The sequence below is a fragment of the Agelaius phoeniceus genome, chromosome 1, assembly GCF_051311805.1.
Source record: "Agelaius phoeniceus isolate bAgePho1 chromosome 1, bAgePho1.hap1, whole genome shotgun sequence".
NCBI lineage: Eukaryota > Metazoa > Chordata > Aves > Passeriformes > Icteridae > Agelaius > Agelaius phoeniceus.
In genome coordinates this window covers 120,586,813-120,609,110 of record NC_135265.1, presented here as the reverse complement: position 1 = coordinate 120,609,110, position 22,298 = coordinate 120,586,813, and the positions used below count along the sequence as shown (strand labels likewise).

Here is a 22,298-nt window from a genome sequence, read left to right as displayed (position 1 = left end):
CCTTCTAATGAAAACCTTAAAAGCATAATTACAGGGATTGCTTTCTATCATTGTAGCAACCAGCTCCCACCAGGCTGTAATGAGCAATGCAAACAGTGGGATACAAAACAAACAAAAGCTTATGATTTTCCTAGATCCCAAAACTAGGAAATACAAAATTGGTTGCAAAAGAAAATTTAGCTGCTTAAATTGGAGATCTATACATTGAAATACATTAGCTTAATTGTCCTCTGACTCCTGGAAACTAGTGAAAAGGTTCTTTTCAGAAGATTCTGTGAAAAAGGTTTTATGCAGACTTGTACACCCCTTGGACTCCCTTGTTTACTTTTCAAGTAAGCAATGTGTACCAGAAGCTGCTCCTCCAAAGTGTATAGAGGTGAAAATGTAAAAAACTGATAAACTGTGAAAAGGAGTCCAGTCTAAATATGACATTCACAGATGTTAATCTGGTTTTCACCCTGAGAACAAGTACTGCTCAGTGAACAGCAAGTGCAGTACTCTTAAGACCTGCAGGTTTTTCAGTCTCTTCAGGTTTTTGCTTTATGTTTGTCTGGTTTCGCCACCAGGAGACACAGGGCTCTGAATGGTAAACATGTAGGTACAATAAGTATACTTTTAAACAGAAAAATATACTCTCAAAGAGATGTCTGTCATGTATTCCTCAGGTTCAAGTGGTAGGCTTAAAAAACCTCACTTGGTGCCTTTCCTCTGTTCAAATAATACAACTGTTTAAGGAAATTTTATTTCATGCTAGTCTGATCTGGTCCCAGCCCAAAGGAGCTTCATCTTTCTGCCACACTTAAATTCAACACTCTGCTGCTGGCTTCAGAGCACAGGCTGCTCATATTGAGCACTGCTTTTGCTTAAAGTGGTATCTGCCAACATTTCTGAAAGCCAGTGAGAAGATTTTGCTTTGCTTCCATAGGTTTGACTAGGTCCTTTGTACTTCAGAAAGCCTTTTAAGCATACTTAGTTTACATTTAAAAAGCAGCTGTGAAGACCTATTAAATAAAACCAGAAAAACACCTCCAACCCATCCAAAATCAACACAATAACACAAGAGCAACCCAAAAGAGGTGATTCTTCCTGTGTAATTTTCCTTGGGCAAACATCTAAGGAGTACAGGCATGAAATATGAGCTGTATGAAGTCTTGCTATGACAATGAGCTAGGTTAAATGCAGAAGGGTAGATATAAAAAACAATGGCCAAGTTCAGTGTAGGGTAGTTAGAAAATGCATGCATTGAAAGCTACGCTGTGTGCAACACGGCAGGATACAGACATTAGTTGAAATGGACTGGAGTCATGCAATTATTTGGAAAGAAGCTGCTGAGGAGAATAAAAAAGTGTGGATACCTGTGTGGATCATAGCTTCCTCCATCTTTATTTCCTGATATAGGAAAATACAAGAGTAACTTTTGTTAGTGTTTAGAACTTGTAAAACCATTCAAAATGTAGTTTTCCATGCACAGCATCTAATTCCTAAAAAGAAATGTACTGTGTTAAATAAAGACAGAGCTGCAGTCCAACAAAGATTTCCTGGAAGTTTTACACAAAAGAACTGAAAACCCACAGGTTCTCAAAAATAACAAAACCCCAAAACAATTAGAAAAAAGAGAAACATTGGTAGATGTAGAAAGAGATACAAAGAGGCAATACCACAAATTATGTAGAATGGAGCATTCCTGTGAAAAAATAATAAATCACAATGTTCAATCAACCAGAGTTAAGTGCAATGAATTCCAGAGACTTGAAGTAAAAATAGCTTTGTTTTACTCAGAGACTCTTGTAAAGAAATGTTGCTTTCTTCAAAAATGAAGGAGGTTACTGGTGATTAGAAGTTTGCAACGTTACATCTCAGTTGTGGTAAGGAACCTGAAGTTGTTGACATAGGCAAACAGCATTTGAAATAAACACAGGATTTAATGCCTCACCTGATACTGGGAGGCAAAAACTAATGAAATAAACCCTGCAAGAGAGAAAAGAGTTATGGCTGTTAAGATCTGCATGCAGCTGTTATTGATTAGCTCCAATAATGATATCCCTTCTGCAGCATTTCTGTCAAGTGATGGGTTTTGCCATCAATATCTGTCAAGAATAACCGGTGCAGACTTGCAAAGAAGCCTCCTGGTCATGCAGATGTGCACCACTGGTGTATATGGATAATTCCAAATTGTTCAGAGCAACACTTAGGAGTGTGACACTTCATGGATACAATTAGAACTTAAGTAGATGAAAACAATGTTAATAAAATGGAAATAAATGCTGCTATTTATCTTGTACCTGTTTCAAGTCCCTTTGGCCTTGGATTGCACTGCTTGTAACCTTGACAACTTCTCAGTTCCATCAGCTGGACGTGTAATTGATTCAAAATGCCTCTTTCCACTGTGTGAACTGTATTGGTCAGCTGAGAAAGAGAGGAAAGAGGGAAATTATTCTTGTTAACAAGAATTAAGGAAACCCTGGAGGAGTCTGGTGAATGACATTTTGTAACAGGGAAAGGGGTTTACCTGATAGGGATCAGTGTTCATATCAAAATATTCCAAGAAGCCGGTTGCAAACTCACAAAACAGAAAATTGTGGGTGTCATTAACTGTTCTCAAACACCAGTAAGTGTTGTTGTTGGAGCTTGTGCAAGCACAGAAAGAGCCCACTGTAATTATACAAACAAGTTATTAATTTCCAGTCAAAATAATATGCTTGTTTCTTCTACTAGTACCTTAAATCACAGTAATAAAATACTAGCTTTGCCTTAGGTTTTTATTTTGATTTATTTAGATTTGGGTACTGTGACTAGCTGTGAACAGACTTAATAAAAATGGTAATGGTATTACAATACAGTAAGCCCTCTTTAGATTGTGAACTTTGTCAAAAGGACATTTTTTTACCCCATGACTGTTGCTGAAGCATTGCCAGAATGCACAGCAATATGAGAACTCTTTTCATAACTTTTCGTTGCTCCACAGTTAAAAAGAAATTAACTAATGTAATTGTTGTATTTAAAACAAAATCATGCATATGACTACTTTAGGAATATTTTTAAATGTAAAGTACATAGCAGAAGTCCTAGTACAATCAGATTATCACTAGGAGACAATTTCTTTCTCCAAATGAAAAGTTGTTCTTAGCAAATTTTCAGCTTGGGGTCAAATATGTTGTAACTTAATCACCACCTGATCTTGAAATTTCTGCAAATAAAGTTTTCAGTCACTTTTCTTTCTCCATCATCACAAGTGAGAAAAAATACTGGTTTTTAATGCTGAATCCTGAGAAAAGTTTAAGTATGTCTCAGTGGGATAGTAATCTATATACTCTGAAGTTTAAAGAGACTTAAAATATCCTTCGCCTCTAATATTTTGTTCATATACACAAGTGCTATGCAGTTATGATTTTGAAAATATTTTAGCATATAAAAAGTGGAATAATGGGAAGAATCATAAGGGATAGTATCTGCATTTTGTTCACTATATGCTGTTTATTATATACTTTGAAATAAAAATGTTAAAGTAGACCTTTTATGTGCTGAAGTTTTTGACAACATTAAAGGTCAGAATAATGTTCTGATTGCATGAAGTGGAAAACCAGCAGAGGATAACCTAGATCACATCTGCATTTTGACTCAAGACTCACAGTTCCAGAATGGTGCTGTTTGCCAGTGGTTGTTGTCATGGGTGAAACATGTCAGCCCAGGAAGGCTACACTCATCTCCCTTCTTCTGGCGCCTTTTTCCCTTGCGCTCCTTCTTCCTTCTCCGGTTCTCTTTGAACAGCTGCAGTTTGCCATCCACCTCCTGTGCTGCTTCTCTGTTCAGGGAGGAAGTTGGGCATGGATGACTAAGAACAGTCTCTGTTTGGTTGACAGCAGCACTAGCAGTTTTTACATCTTTCTGGATTTTATACAGGTGAAAGGATGAGGACAGGACCTTCTAGCTCAGCTTCCCCAGCTGCTAAGATAAGGCGCTCCCTTCAGCATGCATGAGAAAGGATGCACTGCTGCATTTAGGTTTTACTGGATCTTCTTAAAAAAATATTGATCAGTTTCTGATAATACTATTTTCATCCTTTTTCTATCAATAGGTTGAAGAAATATTATCCATAAACTTTCACAAGTTGGCCCAAAACTACTGAATGTTTCTTGTGATAGCTTGCTACATGTGACCTTTTCTTCCCTTCACTTAAAACACAAAACACAACAAAACCCAAACCAAAAAACTCCCTAAATGCCCAAAACTACATTTATCCAGTCACCAAAAAATCAACTGTGAGAGTGAGAGGTTAATAATAGCCTTACTTGAAGGGATGAAGATGGCTCTTGAGTTTGTCTTGGGCCTTTACCCCCTTCTCTTTGTTGTAATAGCTACAGGGAAAAAATTTAGGAATTATTAAGTAATTAAACTGCTTTCGACACAAAACCAAAACAGAAATATACCATGGTTGACATTTTCTTAAGGAACTATACAGACTTAAAAATTTCACTTAATTTAAGGAAGTTCTATCTGTGTGATCCTATGCTAGGCTATAGCAGAACTACAGCTGGATTCAAACATGTTAGTAGAATACAAACATATGTAATCTTAAAATGTTAAAGTTTATCTTCTTGTGGTTCACAGTAGCTTCCACTCATATCTAACTAAAAAGAGGCCTACAAAGGTTATAAATATGAATAAAGCTTTGGTTTTTTATTTTCAATCTCAAGCTCCTGGAAAATGTATAAGCCTTAGAAATCAGAGTAGTATTCAGTATTTAGTACCACCTCTCTTACCTCTGTTTACTACAGTCACATTCATCTGGTTTTCTTCTTTTTAGGTGTCCTCTAACTTCCCTCAAATTCTTAATTTTGTCTTGGAGAGCTTCGATCTGCAAAGAGGATATTTCTGACTCAGAATTATTCTTTGAAAAGCTATCAGTGTAAAGACTTCCCTGAGATTTTAAAATACCTCTTACCTCCTTATCAATGTAAGCCTTGTGATCCTTCCAGGCTCTGGCAGACTGGTACAGCTCCCTCTCACAGTGAATAGTGTCATTTGGAAGAATGAAACATCTGTGGATGTGAGTTTAAGAAATAGGAAAATGAAGGTCACTTGTTTCCCAGTTACCCACCCATTTTTTCTCTTTCTTCCAACATTCCTTACTTTTTTTTTTTTATATTGTTAGTAAACAGATAAAAAGGAACCTCTACAAGGTCTTCCTCTGTTGACTTAATAGTAACAATTGCTTTTATCTGTTTTCTCTGGAAAACTTGTCAACCACAACAGATGGTCTGTGCCTGCTAAGCAAAAATGCAATAAATTCTTATTCAATCAGAAATGAAATTGAAACTGAAGTAAAAATCTGCTCAGAATTTAAAGCCCCTTGTTAATCATATGTGCCATTGTTTATTTAACCACCAGCTGCTGAGAAATACGTTCTCCTTGCCACATGAATGTGGCTCATCTTCCCAGCATGCAAAACACTCAAGAAGAGAACATGCAGTCAGAGGGCTGAAGATCAATATAATCAATAAAGACCAAGAAGAACCAAAGTTAGAGGAAAGAGTTCGAACATGTCATTAAACAAAAAGTCTACAGAGCACTTGGGTTAAAAATCAGCGCAATGACAAAATTATTCACAACTGTGTTTGAAAAAACAGCTCTACCAAGAGGAAAAAAAAAGCACAAGAAAGACCAAGGCAGTGGACTGAGACAGAAAATCCAGCAGAGTGCAGGCTGGGCTTTCAAAGTCCCCATGCTGACAAACAGAAATTCCTAATTAGAGAAATATAATTTTATAGACAGAACTTTTCTTGGGTCCTCCTTCATCAGAACTCTTCTTTTAATTTTTGAGAAGAATAACAGAAAAAAGAGGTAGGTGCTCATCTATGTTAACATTATCCTATTCTGTTTTTTTTCTTCACTCAAAGAATTCTGAAAGCAATGCTGCTCTGTAAAGGTCAAAACACTTTATGGAGAAATAATATTTTTTTCTGGAAAACTATTTAAAGCTTTAATAATTCTATGGTTGGAAATTATCAGCGTAAGAAAGGATAATTTCTACTATTCAAAACTAACCTTTGTGTGCTCCTAAAAAAAAAAGAAGAAAAGAGATAAACTCTATTTACATTTTACATATAATAAAAGAGATTCAACAAAGTTTTTTTTTCCCCTGCATATTCCTGGATTTTGAAAGAAATAATATTAAATTTTTTAAATTAAAAATTATTTTGAGATGTTTGCCTTTACATTCAGATTTAGTGTATCTTGAATAAACAGGTCTAATGTAACTTAGCTAGTGCTAATGTCCGCAAACTTAAAATTAAGAAACATGATGTAGCTGATCTAGTCTATCCTCATGGGATGGGATCAATCATCTCAGATTTAGGCCTCTATGCTAAACTGTAGTCTAGACTTTATAATAAACAGCAGAAGCATCAGCTTAACAGGGTGATTAATCCATCATAAAATGCATATTTTGATACAAGGGATAAATTTCCCTCTGGAGATGCCTACTCTTCCCTAGAAATAAAACCTAAACCAGAGGTCTCCAATTCAAATACAGATACTAAATATAAATTATTCCACTTCCTAAAAAATACAACCTGGGTGAATCTAAAATCTATGATGTCAGTTTCAAGTTCCTAAATATTGCACAGAGGGAGAAAGAGTACAGCTAGAAAATGAAGATTTGGTTTTAAGAAAGAGAAATACCCTACAGAGAAAGCAATCATACTTGTGTGTCACTCTGACAGAGCTGGGTTGGCCCAAAGCATCAGTGCCATCAGCAACCATTGTGTCACGAGCAGCACGAGCAGTTTCCTCTCCTTCCTCCTCATTTCCAGCATTGTGACGCTTGGTGATACTTCTGGTCTTCAACACCTGCAGTTCTTCTTCTTCCAGATTTATGTCATATACCTCACCTTCAAATTCCACTGACAAGGACCGGGTTTGGCGAGTGTGAACAAATCGAGGTTTGTATTCTGAACCAGAAGAAACATTCACAGTCAAATATATATGTATACATAGGTATATACATGATCTGTGTCATGAACACAAAACATATTCCAAAGAGAAGAATGTGGTTCAATAAAACCAGTTGATTTTTTCTGTGACTTTACAGAAACTTATTTAATGTTTTTTTTGATACATTGTGCCCCACACTTCCATGTGTAGCATGAAATTTTGGTTGCTTCGAGGTATGCATTTCATGCTAGTCTGACCTTATGCCACAGTTAGCATCTAAATCTTCAAATAAAAAACAGTATCTCTGAAATCAGATATCTAGAAAGAGACACTAAAAAAATCAGAGAACACAGGATTAGAAACCACTTGAGAAAATGAAATCATTCAGTACTGTGAAACAAGGTTAACACCTGTAAATTGGCATGTGACATACTAATGTAGACTTGTGATCTGTATTTATGTGTGCAAGCCATATATCACCAAAGAATTGCTGCATTGCAGAGCTACAGTGAAATTAATTATGCCACTTCTACCCCTTCAAAGCTCTGAGCTTAGTAGGGTTACAGCTCTTTTAGTTACTGTGCATATGAGTAAGATTAACTAAGACAATTAACTCTTTTGAGAGGTCTTTAATTTCATGTACAAGAGAACCTCTGTTTGGTCACAGACTGAAAGATTTTACTTACACTTTTTACTTCTTTTGCTAAATGCACTTGATCCAAACCAAGATGATAAAACTACCAGTCAATACCACACCAAAGCATGCTGTATCTAGCAATGGTGCCTTGCAAAGCCACACACACAGAGCTCTAGACATACAAAATTAAGTTTGTAAAAAGTGAGTTGTTGGGCATTTCCATTTGTTGCATCCATGCTGAGCACACCCACGTCACCAAACAATAATTTATCCAGCAGAAAACAGCAGCTGTAAGAAAGTACTGCCTTTGGCAGGCAGCATCAGTTCTAGTGAAGTTTTTATGTTAGTGTCTTTGAGAGACACAGGCTGAATCTTTCCTGCAAGAATCTTTTAAAGGAGAAGATAGCGAGCCTCATTGAACTTTTCATTCAAACCACCTTGGTCTAAACCTTTTCAGCAATCATCTGCTGTCAGATGGAAAAAAGTCTCAGTCAAGGCAATAAGGACATTCATCTTCATCAACAGAAAAACTAGTTTCAAAGTATCTTTCTGGTATGTAACCATATTATTCTTTAATAAAATTATGTAAAAGATTCATAGGGTCAGACAGGACAATTTCTTGCATTTGACAGCCTCTGATGATACTGCTTAGTAAACAAGTGGCTGAAAGGGCGGAATATAAAGGAATCTCATGCACATGTCATCTGAAGACAAGCCTGAATTAGTAATTCCCTTCAAAATATTTCATCATTATGGATCTTTCTCTGCTCTACTCAGAGGACTGTTAAGGCTGATTTGGAGGAGGCAGAGAAGGGAAGAGATGTAAGAATGTTGTAAAGAATTAAAGCATAACAAAACAACTTTTCCCGATGCCTCTTTCAGATGTTTTCCATCCTTCCCCTACTTTCTCTCCCCAAGTAATCTGCTCCAGTCACAACCCCCTTTCAGCCCTTGCTGGTGACTTGGTAGCACCTCTTTCCAAGGTACACAGAAGGTATCTCCCCACAAAAATATCACTTGAGGGAACATTCCCAAGTTTGAGAATCACCCTAGCAGCCTGTAGGATGTACACTTTTCAGCAGAGCTCTGCCTGTATACACTGTGAGGTTCCTCTGGTCATACTAAACAAATGGAAGAAATTAGATCAAGACAGTATTTTGGCCAAACAATGAGACAGCTTAAGACAGACAATATTGTGGTTGAATGTACAAAGAATACCAGGGATTCTTGTTCACATCCACAGTGTGTGGGGCTTTAAATCAGGAAATATTTGGAATGATACTGACATTATTTTCTTAGTTCATAGACATCTGTGCAGCACCTTCTAACTTTTGTTTCTCATACAACTTCACTAACATCTTGCTTTGAAGACCCATCTTTATTTTATTCCCCAGTCTTGCACTCTCCTGCTGAAGAGCAGGAGAACACAGCCTGCTCTTCAACAAATTCTAAAATCTGCTTCTATTGCTTCAGCTACAGAAATTCACTTGCATTGCTGGGCAGAGCTAAGAAAAATCGTGCTCCATTTAAAATAACAGCCTCTTCAAATAGGCTTCTTTTGTAGAAATCATTAGCAGAAAGAAACCCAAGTGCTACAGTCCTAAAACCCGCTTGTACACTCCCTTCAGCCCTCGCTCCACTAGAGGACACTGTGATCTCGCTGGTGTCCCTGCGGGGATCCCGCTGCGCAGGGCAGGGACAGGGGAAGCGAGAGCTGGGCAGAGTTTGGGTCCGAGAGCAGCCCCGGCGCGCCTCGGGGAGCACATGTGTGCGGGGCATCGCCAAACTGCGAGTGAACCCAGCCTTAGCCATGCAATAAAACGCTTGTGGCGGCCACCTCGGCAGGCAGCGGCCCCGAATCACCGCGGGGCTGTCGTGTGGGAGCTGTGCGAGAGGTGGCACCAGAGCACCACCGCCACCAGCGCCGCACCGCAGCCTAAAGGCTGCTCCTCACCCTGATCCAAGGGATAAATATCCTTGCTCTTGCTGCTGTTAGAATCACGGAATGGTTTGCGTTGGAAAGGACCTAAAAGAACACGCAGTTCCAGCCCCCCTGCCGTGGGAAGGAACACTTGCCGCTAGAGCAGGTTGCTCAACCTGGCCTTGAACACATCCAGGGATGGGGCATCCCCTTCTCTGGACAACCCTCACAGTACTGATTTTCTTCCTAACATTTAACCCAAACTTACTCTGTCCAAGTTTAAAGCGATTTCCCCTTGTCCTATCACTAAATGCCCTTGTAAATTCCCTCTCCAGCTCTAGGCCCACTTTAGATACTTATTACAGAGGAAATTATGCAGAACCCGACTACCAATTCTGGACATCTTCATGAGACACGAAGGTGAAAGCAAGAGCACACTGGTAGGAAAATGCTCTGCTAGCCATTTCCCCCTGCTGTCTGCCTCAGAGTCCAAGGGATCAAGTAACACTTACTTTGCACATTAGGGTTTCTCAGGAACTGTCTTTGATTTTTCCTTTGGGTCCTGCTGCTCCGGTAATCAGTGTCTCCACAGTGGCAGTCCTTGTCTTTGCCGCCGTAGCCCCGGGAGTGGAGGCTGCGCGTTCTCTTTCTGATGGCCAGGATGTCGCTCGACACCTTGCACTTGTGGATTCGGAGTTTGCCAGAAGCATCCTCTGTGCACTGCCACTTCTGCAAGAGAGAGACATGAAGGTGATTTCCCAGCAGCCTTCCAAACCCCTGTTGCTTTCAGGTAGACAGTTGAAGGAGACAGGTACATTTGTTTTTAAAGTTAAGCAGCCCCTTAAATAGCAAACTGAGAAGGGAAATATTTTAGGGCAAAAATTCAGTCACATTCTCCACAAGGTCTTTCTCATGCTAGGAAAACATAAGCTTGAATGAAATCACCTCAAATCTGCATAAAATATACAACCTGGACAAAAAAAAACCCAACAAAACAACCAACAGAAAACAAACACATATATATATAAATCAAGAGTATCTAGACTACACACATCCCTGAAAAGAGCAACTTAAAAGTCTTAATTTACTGAGTCAAGGAGTAGTAGCAAGGCAGTTTTCACCCACCCTTTTTCTTCTTTGAAAAAAAAAAAGTACTTTGTTCTGTGACTTTGATTTTTCTAGCATGATTCAGGGAAAAATAAAAATAATCCCAAGTCCATGGATGAGGAAGAATTGGTTCAGTTGTAGAGTGTTTTGGAAAGAAAAGAACAAATTGTGGATGTAATCTACAGAAAAATACATAAACCATTCCCTACAGTCAGCAGGTGCAAGCAAGGGGAAGAACCTTAGGGACAGTAAACAAGAAATTATCTTGGATAAACTCCTTTGGAGTTATAAGTCATGAGATTTGTATGAGACTTGGGAGGAAAAGCTCTGGAAGGAGTACCTGTAAAAAGCATTGTGTGTGTGCTGAATATCAGAGCAAGTGTGGGAGAATGAAAGGAAACAGTTTTTTTTTTCCAGTTTGTCTGCACAATATCTGCCTGACTTAATTATCAACATCACTGAACCAGATGGAAGATTCCAGGTGGATTTTTCCAGTGGATCCCATCACCTTCACATTTCAAATTAAAAAACAACTGGGACTTTAATTTCCTTTCCACATCATACTGTTTTAAAAAACCTAAATGTTATTTAAAAACAAAAGAGATCAGAGCTCCTTTGCCCACACCCAAAGCTTGCCATACATGGCACTCACAATACACAACACAAAATAAGAAGTCTGTGAAGATTTTAAGTCAGCAGTAGTCTGAATCACAATAGGTAAAACTAGAAATACGTACGTTTATTTATAATTTTAATGCAACCATAAATTACTCAGTGAGTTTTGTTCACTTCTTCATCTTAAGCCACAATGAACAGAGTTTGCATACAAAGCACTAAGCTTGGTTGGATATTGCAAAGAGCAAAACTCAGTAATGCTATTGGTAACTGGAACCTTTTAGCTGCAGTTTCAGTAAAGTTTCTCTGTACTGTGTCCTGTTTTTGGTTCCCATGACTGAATAGCAAAAGTAGCTTTCTCTTGCCTCATTAATAATAACAAGAGAGATGAATGCTGGTTCTAATGGAGTTGCCAACCTAATTTTTGAAATGGACACCAATATCAGAGTATCAGAGCATGCACATTTCGGTGAGCTCCATTAACTAATGGCTGCTCTGGACTGTTTTGGGGATGCTGTCATGCTGACTGAAGAATGGAGAAAGAGAACTGAGCCTCAGGTAGATTTTCTGGCCTGATAACCTGAGGAATGAGCTGATGTGAGTCTGAACCACAGCACCACGAGTGCACTCTCTGGCCTAACATGTGGGCTGAATTAAAGATGGATTCCATGCTGAGATCCTCCTGTGGATTGGCAGGACTCTGATCTCAGAACAGTAAGCCATGTGTAAAAGGACCTTAATTTGAACAAGTCCAATAACTGGCAGAGAAATAACACTTGTGCCCAGACTTTCAGTGTAAAGGTACATCTACAAGTGACAATGTAACTTTCTACAAGAAAAGGTGTCCAAGAGCTGTAAAGCTTTGCAGATTTTATTCTCCCATAGCATGTGCTCTTTTCCTTCTGCAGCAAGAGATGATTGTTACAGGACAAGAGTTGACTGCACCACTATATTTCCTGTCTTTATTTGGCATGTGTTACATTTATAAACATATGGCACTATCTTTTAAGGAGTCTCAAAAGCAGCATTTTAAAGTAGAATAAATATTCTCTTTGTCTCTTTGCATTAATCATAGCGAGAGGTTGTAGGAGTGGCTTCAATAACCTTTTAGATCATTTTTAACAGTATTATGACTAACACTGAAACAACACACTCTGTGTCTAGTACAAGCCAATAATAGTTCCCTATTTAAAACAGGGATTAAATGTGATTCATTTCCTCTTTTATTTTCCTTTTTAAAATTTTATTTTAAAAAAGTGTCATTATAAAGATGCTTTGGAGTTCTAAGATGGAATTTTCAGTCTAACTTTCCTGAATCCCTGCCCATGCCAGTGTAATCAGACACTGAGCATGCCTTATGCAGTTAAGTCATAATGGTCCTTCTGCTCATCTTTAGATCTATAAAATGCATTAATGCACATAAAGGAAGATTCTGACTGAATGCACTGCCCTGTCCCCTGTTTTCTACCTTCTTTCCCAGTTTGAATACCAAACTATTCTTTGAAGTTCAGGACTATTAATTTTGGTTTCTGGCTCACGATTTCTCCATCAATTAAATAACCCCATTAGCTAACACAAGCTAAATATGTCTTCATAAAATTTTAATTTGTATATGTTTTCTTATTTTCCCCATGTTTATATTTTTTTCTTACAATGATATTTCACAGGACACCTAAGACAATCTAACAATTCACTGTTGCCATAGGAATATAGGATAGTCCTTGCTTCTGGCTGCCTGTTTATTTAGGGACCCTTGCACTGATTTATTCTCACCTTGGTAGGAGAAAAAAGAACTAACTCAGAATTAAAACTCTAAACCAATAGTAGAGAAAAAACCAAGCTCCTGACATTTGGCTGCAACAAGCTGTTATATTGTTTCAGTCATGTTGTGAAACTTCATCTGTGTCAGCCTTTTTCCTTGTCATTGACTCATCTTTTCCTTCTTTCATCTCATTTCATCACTTACCCTCCAGCCACTATTTCCGTCTCACCTCAGCTCCTTGCCTTCAGTTCACATTCCTCCTCAATTTTGGTTCAGAAGGAAAGCAAAGGTGAAAAAGGATCTTTAATGCTTCCACACCAGTGGAGCCCTGACACCCCATACCTGAAAGCTGATGGAACTTAGCCCACTGGGAGGAGCTTTGCTAGTTTACAGCCACCCTGAACCAAGCAGGGTTTGTTCTGCATATGCACTTGGAGCCTTGGCTGGGTTTGTGTGTGCTGGCTGCCAGCTCTTCCCAGTGCCTTCCCTGCCCCCATCAGCAAATTGCAAAGGAGCTTAGGAGAGATAAAAGTGTCAAAGGACTGAGCAGCTAAGGACTTTGGATTTGTCTTGTTTGAAAGAAGCAGCCTGAGGGGCAATGTAATTTCTCTTCACAGCTCTCTGAGGAGGGAAAGCAGAGAGGGTGATGTGGATCCAGTGATATGACATGTGGGAATGGTTCAAAGTTGCGCCAGGGGAGGTTCAAATTGGACAATAGGATGCCTTTCTTTACCAAGAGAGTGGTCAAACACTGTACAGGCTTCCTGGGGATGGGGTTGTTGCCCCAAGCCAGTCAATGTTCAAAAGGCATTTGGAAAGTACTGTTAACAACACACCATGGAAGTGGCCAGGCAGTTGGGCTCAATGATCATTGTAGGTCCCTTCCAACAGAAACAATTCTGTTCTATCCTATTGTGCTGATTTAGGCTGAGGTAGAGTTAATTTTCTTCACAGTGGCTGGTATGGGGCTGTTTTGGATTTGTGCTGAACACAGGGTTGATAATATAGAGATGGTCTTGTTATTGCTGAGCAGGGCTTCCACAGAGCCAAGGCCTTTCTGCTTTTTCTGCTGCTGAGGAGCCTGGGTGTGGCTGGGGGGCTGGGAGGAGACACAGCTGGGACAGGCAACCCCAACTGACCAAAGGGATATTACAGACCACAGCACATCATACTCAGTATATAAAGTTAGGGAAGAAGGGAACATTTGGAGTCACGACCTTTGTCTTCCCAAATCATTGTTACATGTGATAGAGTTCTGCTCTCCCAGAGATGGCTGAAAAACTGCCTGTCCCTGGGAAGGGGTGAATGAATTGCCTTTTGCTTTGCTTGTGTACACTGCTTTTCCTTTCCCTATCAAACTTCATCTCAACCCATGACTTCTACAGCTTTTGCTCTTCCAATTCTCTCTTCAATCCCACTGGCAGGGAGAGAGTGAGTGGCTGTGTGGGTTTAGTTGCTGGCTGGGGTTAAACCATTATACCTATCCTATCCTATCCTATCCTATCCTATCCTATCCTATCCTATCCTATCCTATCCTATCCTATCCTATCCTATCCTATCCTATCCTATCCTATCCTATCCTATCCTTCAGAAGTCAAGCTGCTTTAATCTCTGCCAAACCTGAAGTTTAAACATGTAAGTACCTGTGCCTGTTCCTCAGTGTTGAGGCAAGCAAGGCAACGGTGCTGCAGCAGGAGCTTTTCCTTGGATAATGGCACTAGCATGATGCACTTTCTTTTGGGGATAGAGGTTTGTCCTCATAATGACATTTCAAAGACAAAGGGTAGAACATGGGCTGGTTAAAAGGGATGGTTTGTCCTTGGTGGCTTTGCTTTGCCTTGCTACCTGGCATGCCTCCAGTTGTGACTTCCAGCTACATAAGGAAGACAACACCAATTGGCTTCATAACTACCTGGGGTCTCAATTTCCTGGTATTAATCAGTTGTGCCACAGCCTTAAAATTTAGTCTATTTCATTAATGATTATGATTAAGGCATAAAACTATACATTCAGAATGAATCGTTGTGATGTGCTCCACTGTAAATAGCTACTCAGGCAGGACTTCCAATCATCTTTGTGCAGTTAATAGACTGTGATGGATTTGAGGCAGTTGCTGTTCCCTTATATAGAGGGGAAATGAATTAGACAAGTCATGAAAAGCATCCCAACAGTAGGCAAGCTAAAGGTTTCTATGAAATGTAAACACCTAGTATTTGCAGTAGACACGTCAGTGTTAAATACCTTGTCAGATTTTATCACAAAGTTATGAAACCCCGAAAAACATGCAACCGGAAATATAACATAGCAGCAATATTTTTACAGGTGCTTTTTCATTTTTGTAATGTATGACTGACTTTGAGTATTATTGCTCAGCCCAGGGAATGTTAAGATAAGGCCTGAAAAATGAAGACTTCATGAATTTAAATAAGTCCTCAAGATTTCATTTCCCTTTTTTCCTGTTTCGAAAGGTACTCTCTAAATTTGAAAAGAGTATAGATGGAAATACCGTCACAGGCTGAATATGTGTGCACCATTTTCCTTCATTAGCAGCAACCAGACCTGGGGGAGTGCCAGGGGACTTGATGTGATAATGCTGGAAAAGGAGTCTGGTTCAGGGCTGTGCTACTGCAATCAGAGCTGTCTTGCTTTTGCTTTCTCTGGGCCATTAGAAGAGGCTGTGTCACACAACATATTGAAAAGTGCCCTGTAATTAGTTGTCTATGGTAAACAGTACAGAGCAGCAGCAGTTCATTTCTGCTGAACTGGACCTGAATACTGAGAAATGTTTGCTGGTTAAGGTCATGTCCTCTGCGCATTCCCATAGAGCAGAACTGAACCCTGGTCCTGACCAAGGCTCCTCAATGCCCCTGGAAATACTAATCTGTGTTGTTTCATCTCAGCAGTACTTCAGCATTGCACACGAGTGCAGCTGTTTAACAGGGATGGTTTGCCAGGTTCACTCAGGGAATTTGGAATTGCTGCATTTTTGTGGGAAAAAAAATCTCCTCCTCCATTTTAGAGCTGAGTAGATACAGCCTGTAATGGCAGATCCCAAGTTTCACACCACTTTCTCATAAATGAACCACTTTCTGTTGGATCATGCTCCAGAGTCTGACAACATGAATATATTCAAAGGCAGTTATTTACATACAGCCTTAGCCCCTGAGAAGTGTTCCTAAAAAACACAATGGTCGTGGTTCAACAGATAGGGAAGAAGTTTGTCCTACAAGAACTGATGGGCAGAAATGTATGACAGGCTTTAGAAATATTTTTAGAGAAAGGCACAGGGACGGAATTGGAGGAAAAAAGAAATGAAGGAATTAATCACTAGATAACAGAAATAGCTATATAAAAATTAGCAATTCTGAGCTACATCATAAACTTATGAAAAGAAAGAAAGAGAAAATTGCCCAGGAATTTTACAGACTACAAAATTTTGCATTCTTGCTGTATAGGCAAGATTGATTTTAAGTGTCACAGTTATAGCAGTTCTCTAGTTATAAAATATGCATGAACTGCATTGTCAGCTCCAGAAATGTAGGCACCTGGGTCAAGACAGCAAATATTTCTCCTGCATAGCATTCTCTACCAAATCTATTAACTTGTCTGTAGCTCAACATCAAGAGACTTCTGTTGTTATCCAATAAACATCCACTATCAGGTGCAAACAAATAGGAGCTAATGAAAAGGATAAATTTAATCCTTTAGCTAAAAATAGTAATACCAATAATAATCTGTTACTATTATGTGATATACATTTAACTTGCAGAGGACTTAGCTTATATCCCATTTCACTGGATACTTTAAAATGGAAACTGCAAAAAGATAACCTCAAAGGAGTACTACAGCAAGTGTTAAAAATAATTCTTGCATAAACTGTGTTTTCTGTCTAGACATTTTTGGTACAGAGAGTTACTTTAATAGAGGTTTGAAGAATTTGCTTTGTTAAAAACTGTGCCACTCTACCAAAAAGGTCTTTCTGTTAGAGAACACCAGTAAGATGATAGTGAAAATGTTGAACACAGTTGTGCATTGAAAGAGATGAAACCAGTGGATCCAGTAATCTCCCTGGAATATCTCTGGATTTTATCCAGAATAGACTTCATACATCCAATTAAGAATTGCTTGAATTTAAAGAATTGTCAAATCTGGGAAGAGCTGCTCTTTGTTTGATAAAAACTTAAATATTTAGGCTGAAATGTGAACTATTTAGGCTGAAATATGAAATTCCATGCCTTGAAAGATTATTTTTACAGATAAAGGAACTTATCTTCATATTTGGTTTCAACTCATAAACAGAGTGGTATTTTAACTAGAGGTATCATAATTTCTGGCAATTCCTATGAATTCTTGAGCAACTAAATTGCAGGCATGTTTCTGTCAACTGTGAGGGATGACTCTGCAGGGTCTAAAGTGAGGAATAGCTACAAGGGCTGTTCACTAAGTGCATGAAGTATGCACTTAGTTTTAGGCACATAACTGGTCCCAAACACATGTGCTTCCAGTTAAGCCTGTGCACAGATACTCCACTGAATTATTACTAAGAAAAGATGGTATCAATGGGGAGATGGCAAAGAAGAGACAGCTTTGAATCAATGCTCTGATAAAACAGGTTGACCAGCAAGTGCTTTTTGACTCCCGCAAGTATCAGGAGGTTGTTCTGGAATCTGGAGAATCCATGAGTGATGTTAATATGCCATAGCATAATTTTAGTTGGGTTTTAGTGGGTGCTCAGGGTCTGGCTGTCAGTGGCTGGCCAGCCATCTGACACTTCTGGCCAGCTCTTACCAATGTATGTGTTTTTATTCATACTCTGCAGCTGGTCATAAAGCTGACCTATACAAATGTATGGTCTGTGATATTTATTTTATGAGAACATAGATACTCGAGCCAAACCAGACTACACCTAATAAGCCCCATTCTAATTTCCTTTACAATATTATCTGTGAGCTGATTGATGGCAAGTGTTCTTTCAGTATGGCAAATAGATATTCTTTTGACTGAATGCTGATATGATAATTTGATAAATATGAATATCAATAATAAAATTAAATTCTTATGCTAGGTTTTTAGAGGGTGAAAAATACGTGAGAAATAGGAGCACAGGCTACAAAACATGCTTTTTGGATCAGAGCCAGAAGAATCTTGCACATTTACCACAAAGCTGATGTTTGGATTCAGCAACATGTCTCCAGTGACTACCCGTAAAACCTCAGATCACGGTAAAATACACTGAGACCTAATCTAACTAAAATCTCACTGTACAGTCTTCAGGCATTTTCTCCAAATGAAACATTATTTCCTCAGGGTAGTTTTGGGATAGAGTTCCTCAAGAGGAAACTCAATATTATGCATCTCTAAGACTGAGACTCATGAAAAGAGGGCACAGGGAAGGTGCAGCTGCAACGTTGTACCTGTCTAGCACACTGTGAGCTCATGTGCGTGCGTGCCACACCAACATGGGCAGCACGATGCGTTTTCCTGCTCTGCCCATTGTCAGTGCTCACTGGAGCTGGCAGAAGGCCATGGATCTTTACAAGTTTCAGACCTTTGCTGTTCACAAACTGGCAGGTAGTGTCGAGCAGATGGTAGGAGATGTATGCCCATAAAATAAACAGACCCATGTCTGGGTTTCACTGCTGAGTCATCCAATCTAAGAGCTGAAATTTTAAACCCAGTGCTTCATAGTCCTCATTTTGGGAGGCTGGTTCTTTTTTTTTTTTTTTTTGTTTTATCCTATTGGGAAAATTTTAAAAAAAGATTGTGGTTTGTGTAATTTTTCTAAGAGGATGAAAATGCATATTTGGCTATGGATTTGATACTGATTATAAATAATGGATTGAGCAGTACACTGGAGACATCCAGCCTATCAGTCACCAGACCTCATAAGGTAACTATGATCTGGGAAAGAGTATTAGGTCCCAGAAGTCAAAATTATGCCTTAGGAAAATTCCTATGACTCAGACTGGAGAGAAAAAGAATAAATACTTATGAATTAACTCAACTCCTTAATTACACATTTAGGTAAGGGAAGAGAGAAAGAAAAAGTATAAATGAAAACACAGTTAACATGGTTTTATTTGATATTTGCTAAGTATCCAGAAGAATTTCATGAGTGAGAAGATGGAATGAGTTCAAGAAAAATAACCTGCTGGAGGATTTAAGAGCAGCTTGCCTCTAAACCTCCTGAACTAACATATATTCTTGTCTCAGGTCATTCCAGTGGAAAGCTGAGAAGAGATTTGTGTCATGATAAGGTTGTATTAATCCAGAGAAACATTTGTTCACATGTTATTTTTTCTGCTCTCTTGGAAAATTAACAAAGCTTTATTACAAGTTGACACCAACTGTTTCCCATATTAAAACAAAAGCAGGGTTATGCTGCAGATGAACACTGCAGATGAACACTGCAGATGAATCAATATTTCTGTAAGGTGTAGCTTATTACTGAGAAGGTAAATATATATCAATGAAATATTAAAATACCCTGCAAACCATTTAAGTGTTAAAACCCATCAACATCCACTGCTAAACCAACTGGGCTCAATCAGGTGACCTCAGTAAGTTACACCATGTAAACTGGTGACAAATTTGGCATACGAACTATGAAAGAAACCTCCTGTTCCCATCATAATTTCTTGAGCATTCTCTCATGTGGAGATGGAGAAGGAACACAAAGGAAATGTCTACCCCTCTCCAAGCCCCAAGCTGAGCAGGGAGCCCACCAGCTCCTGCTCCCTTTTCCAGGGGAGTGAATCTGGCTGATGTGACAGGACTGTCTGTGCTTTGGGTGAGCACAGATCAACAGCTGGGGCAGGGCAGGGGCTGAAATCTGGTCTGTACCAAAATATGACATGAGCAGGTGACCCATAACTCACTTACAAGTTCATAAAATTAACAGCACTTCCCAAGTTATGAAGTTGAGGAGGAAGAAGAAAACATGAAATCCTCAAGGCCAGGTACTAAGCAAGTAAATATTAAGAGCATGCACTGAAGGAACATCTGGAGATCATTTAGTTCATCCTCCTCCTCAAAGCAACAACATTATTAGGTTTGGACATATCCTGGAGTGGACTTTCCACAGCCTCTTTGGGCTCCAGTTCTTAATCATATTTATGGTAACACTTTTTTCCATGCACCTCTTTACACTTTCCCTTGATGCAACTTGTCTCTGACTGATAGCCCTTTTGCTGTGCACCTCCAAGACATACCTGGGGCTGTCTTCTCTCTAATTAGCCATCGGTTAATCGAAGGAAACAATTAGCTTCTTCCTTTGCCTTCTCTTTCCCTGGCTAAACAAAGCTCTGCCCCTTCTCAGTACCTCCACCCCATCTCTGGGCTCCTCCCCTGGACTTGCTCCAGCGCACCAAAGTCCCACTGCTGCTGGAGATCCCAACCCGGATGCAGCATTCCAGGTGCAGCCCACAGGCACCAGGGAGAGGCAAGTGCTCACTTCCCACGACCTGTTAGCAGTGCTCCTGCTAATGCAGCTCAGCAGGAGCTCCTCTCCTTGGCATGGGCTCACTGCTGACCCACGTCAGTGACTGCTGGAACACAACTCAGGAGTGAACACATCCCATGCACATCTCACTTCTGAGATGTTCCCAAGGAGGTGAGTGCTTGGAAACTGTCCTCCCATAAAGGGGATTATATAAAAACAGCAAGGGCACAGTGATCTACAGTGTGACCTCCAATGGAAGTGATGCAACATGTCAATGGAGCTAGAAAATTTAAATACATTAAAAACTAACAGTGAAAGTATTTTATATTTATATTTTACAGATGTTTAGTAGTTTCTTTTCAAAATCCCCCCCCTTTTTTTAGGTTTATCTATTTTCAGATACACATTAGCCATAAAAAAAAATAATTTTGAAACATTTGATTAAAAAATTATTGTGCTAGGTTCCTTTATTTTCCTTTCTTTTAAAGAGAAAATAAGCTGAAGCAAGTATTATCCTGAGTACCTCAGCCTTGGAGATTTTAGAACTAGCAGATCTCAGGATCTCACCTCATTTTAATACAGGAATTTTTTTTTTTCTTTTTCAGCTTGCTTGTGTTTTCCTTTTCAAATAAAGTACGTATTGACTAGAGTAAATTTAAATTAAGAGCAAGATTTTAGTGGTGTGTCATTTCCCCAAATGCTTATTCTTAGTTTCAGACATTTAGCAGCAGCTTCCCACAGACCAGTAATTTCACTATTTTAGAATCTGTCAGCAATCACTCATTCTGTGAAAGTAATTTTAATTTAACTGACGTTAACTGCAACTGATTAGAGTAAATGTAGGAAGTATTATAAACGACCATAATTTAAATAAAGATTTTATTTCTATATATGCATCTATGTAATTGAAATCAACTATAAACATATATCTATATATGCACCTATGTAATTGAAATCAACAAATTTCAAAAGATAAAACAAAGTTAATTCATGCACAGCAATATTTTCTCTTTTCTAAGAAGTGCAAAATGACTAGAGCAAATCTGCTGCAGGAACCTCATATTAAACTATGATGGCTCAGAAATGCACATTGGAACACATGACTAAGGTACATTTATTAACTACTAACTTTTTTCATTTGAAGAACTTCTCTACACAGAAAAAATCCTGCAGGTTCTTATTTCACATTGCAATGCCTCCCTGAAGTTCATATTAGTCCAATGTTGGTCTTTAAATTCACACTTTACCTATTCTATGCTGGCTTTCCTGTGAGCATCACAGGTAGTCTGTCCTTGAGAGAGAAACTGGCCTTGTTTCCCAGGGCTATATAAGGGCAGATGGAGTGGAAGTGGATGCTCTACCCCTCATGATGCTCTGCCCAACAGAAGTTTTCCATAGGCATATTTAACTTCAGCACCCCTGCAGGAAGCCTTCAGGATGTTGAAATTACCAGGGACAGCCTGGGTCTATTTTTTAAAGAAAATGATGTGTACAAACCAATGGCTGTGTCTAAAAATTGTTCTCGAGGTCAGCTCAGCCCTGTCTTTCATCCAGCTGTGAGGGATGGCTGCTGGGCTCTCTGCAGCCAACACATCTTCAGCATTGAAAAGACCTCGATGAGAGTTTGTAGGTAGGAGACCCACTACAAACACTATTGCTCTTGTAGCCTCCTTGCTGCCCTTCTTCCTTCACCCTTGGATCAAACTGGATTCACCAATGCAGGATTCACCAGTATAGGATTCACCAATAGGGTCTACTGCCCTGGGCTGAGAACAGGCCTGTGAGCAGGGTTTCCTACTGCTTCAGGTGTGATGTCTAGTCAGGACACTTAACCCTTTCTATTCATATGTGGAAAAGTAGTTACTGCAAACCTGGATTTTGG

General features: G+C 39.2%; 1 protein-coding gene across 10 annotated transcripts in view; it reads right to left on the bottom strand.

The window, feature by feature from the left end:
• The window catches only part of SULF1 (sulfatase 1), a 148,764-nt gene that overhangs the window by 6,280 nt on the left and 120,186 nt on the right, over nucleotides 1-22,298 (bottom strand). For 8 of the 10 annotated variants that reach the window (XM_077186383.1, XM_077186392.1, XM_077186378.1 and 5 more), the window contains 8 exons: nucleotides 10,004-10,220; nucleotides 6,704-6,950; nucleotides 4,943-5,039; nucleotides 4,761-4,855; nucleotides 4,290-4,355; nucleotides 3,630-3,802; nucleotides 2,510-2,652; nucleotides 2,283-2,406 (listed from right to left, as the gene is read on the bottom strand). In XM_077186383.1, the coding sequence (XP_077042498.1) occupies nucleotides 2,283-2,406; nucleotides 2,510-2,652; nucleotides 3,630-3,802; nucleotides 4,290-4,355; nucleotides 4,761-4,855; nucleotides 4,943-5,039; nucleotides 6,704-6,950; nucleotides 10,004-10,220 (1,162 nt within the window). Of the gene's footprint in view, nucleotides 1-1,267; nucleotides 1,390-2,282; nucleotides 2,407-2,509; nucleotides 2,653-3,629; nucleotides 3,803-4,289; nucleotides 4,356-4,760; nucleotides 4,856-4,942; nucleotides 5,040-6,703; nucleotides 6,951-10,003; nucleotides 10,221-22,298 lie in introns of those variants that run through there. The other 2 variants (XM_054630669.2, XM_054630662.2) reach the window with 2 other exon arrangements.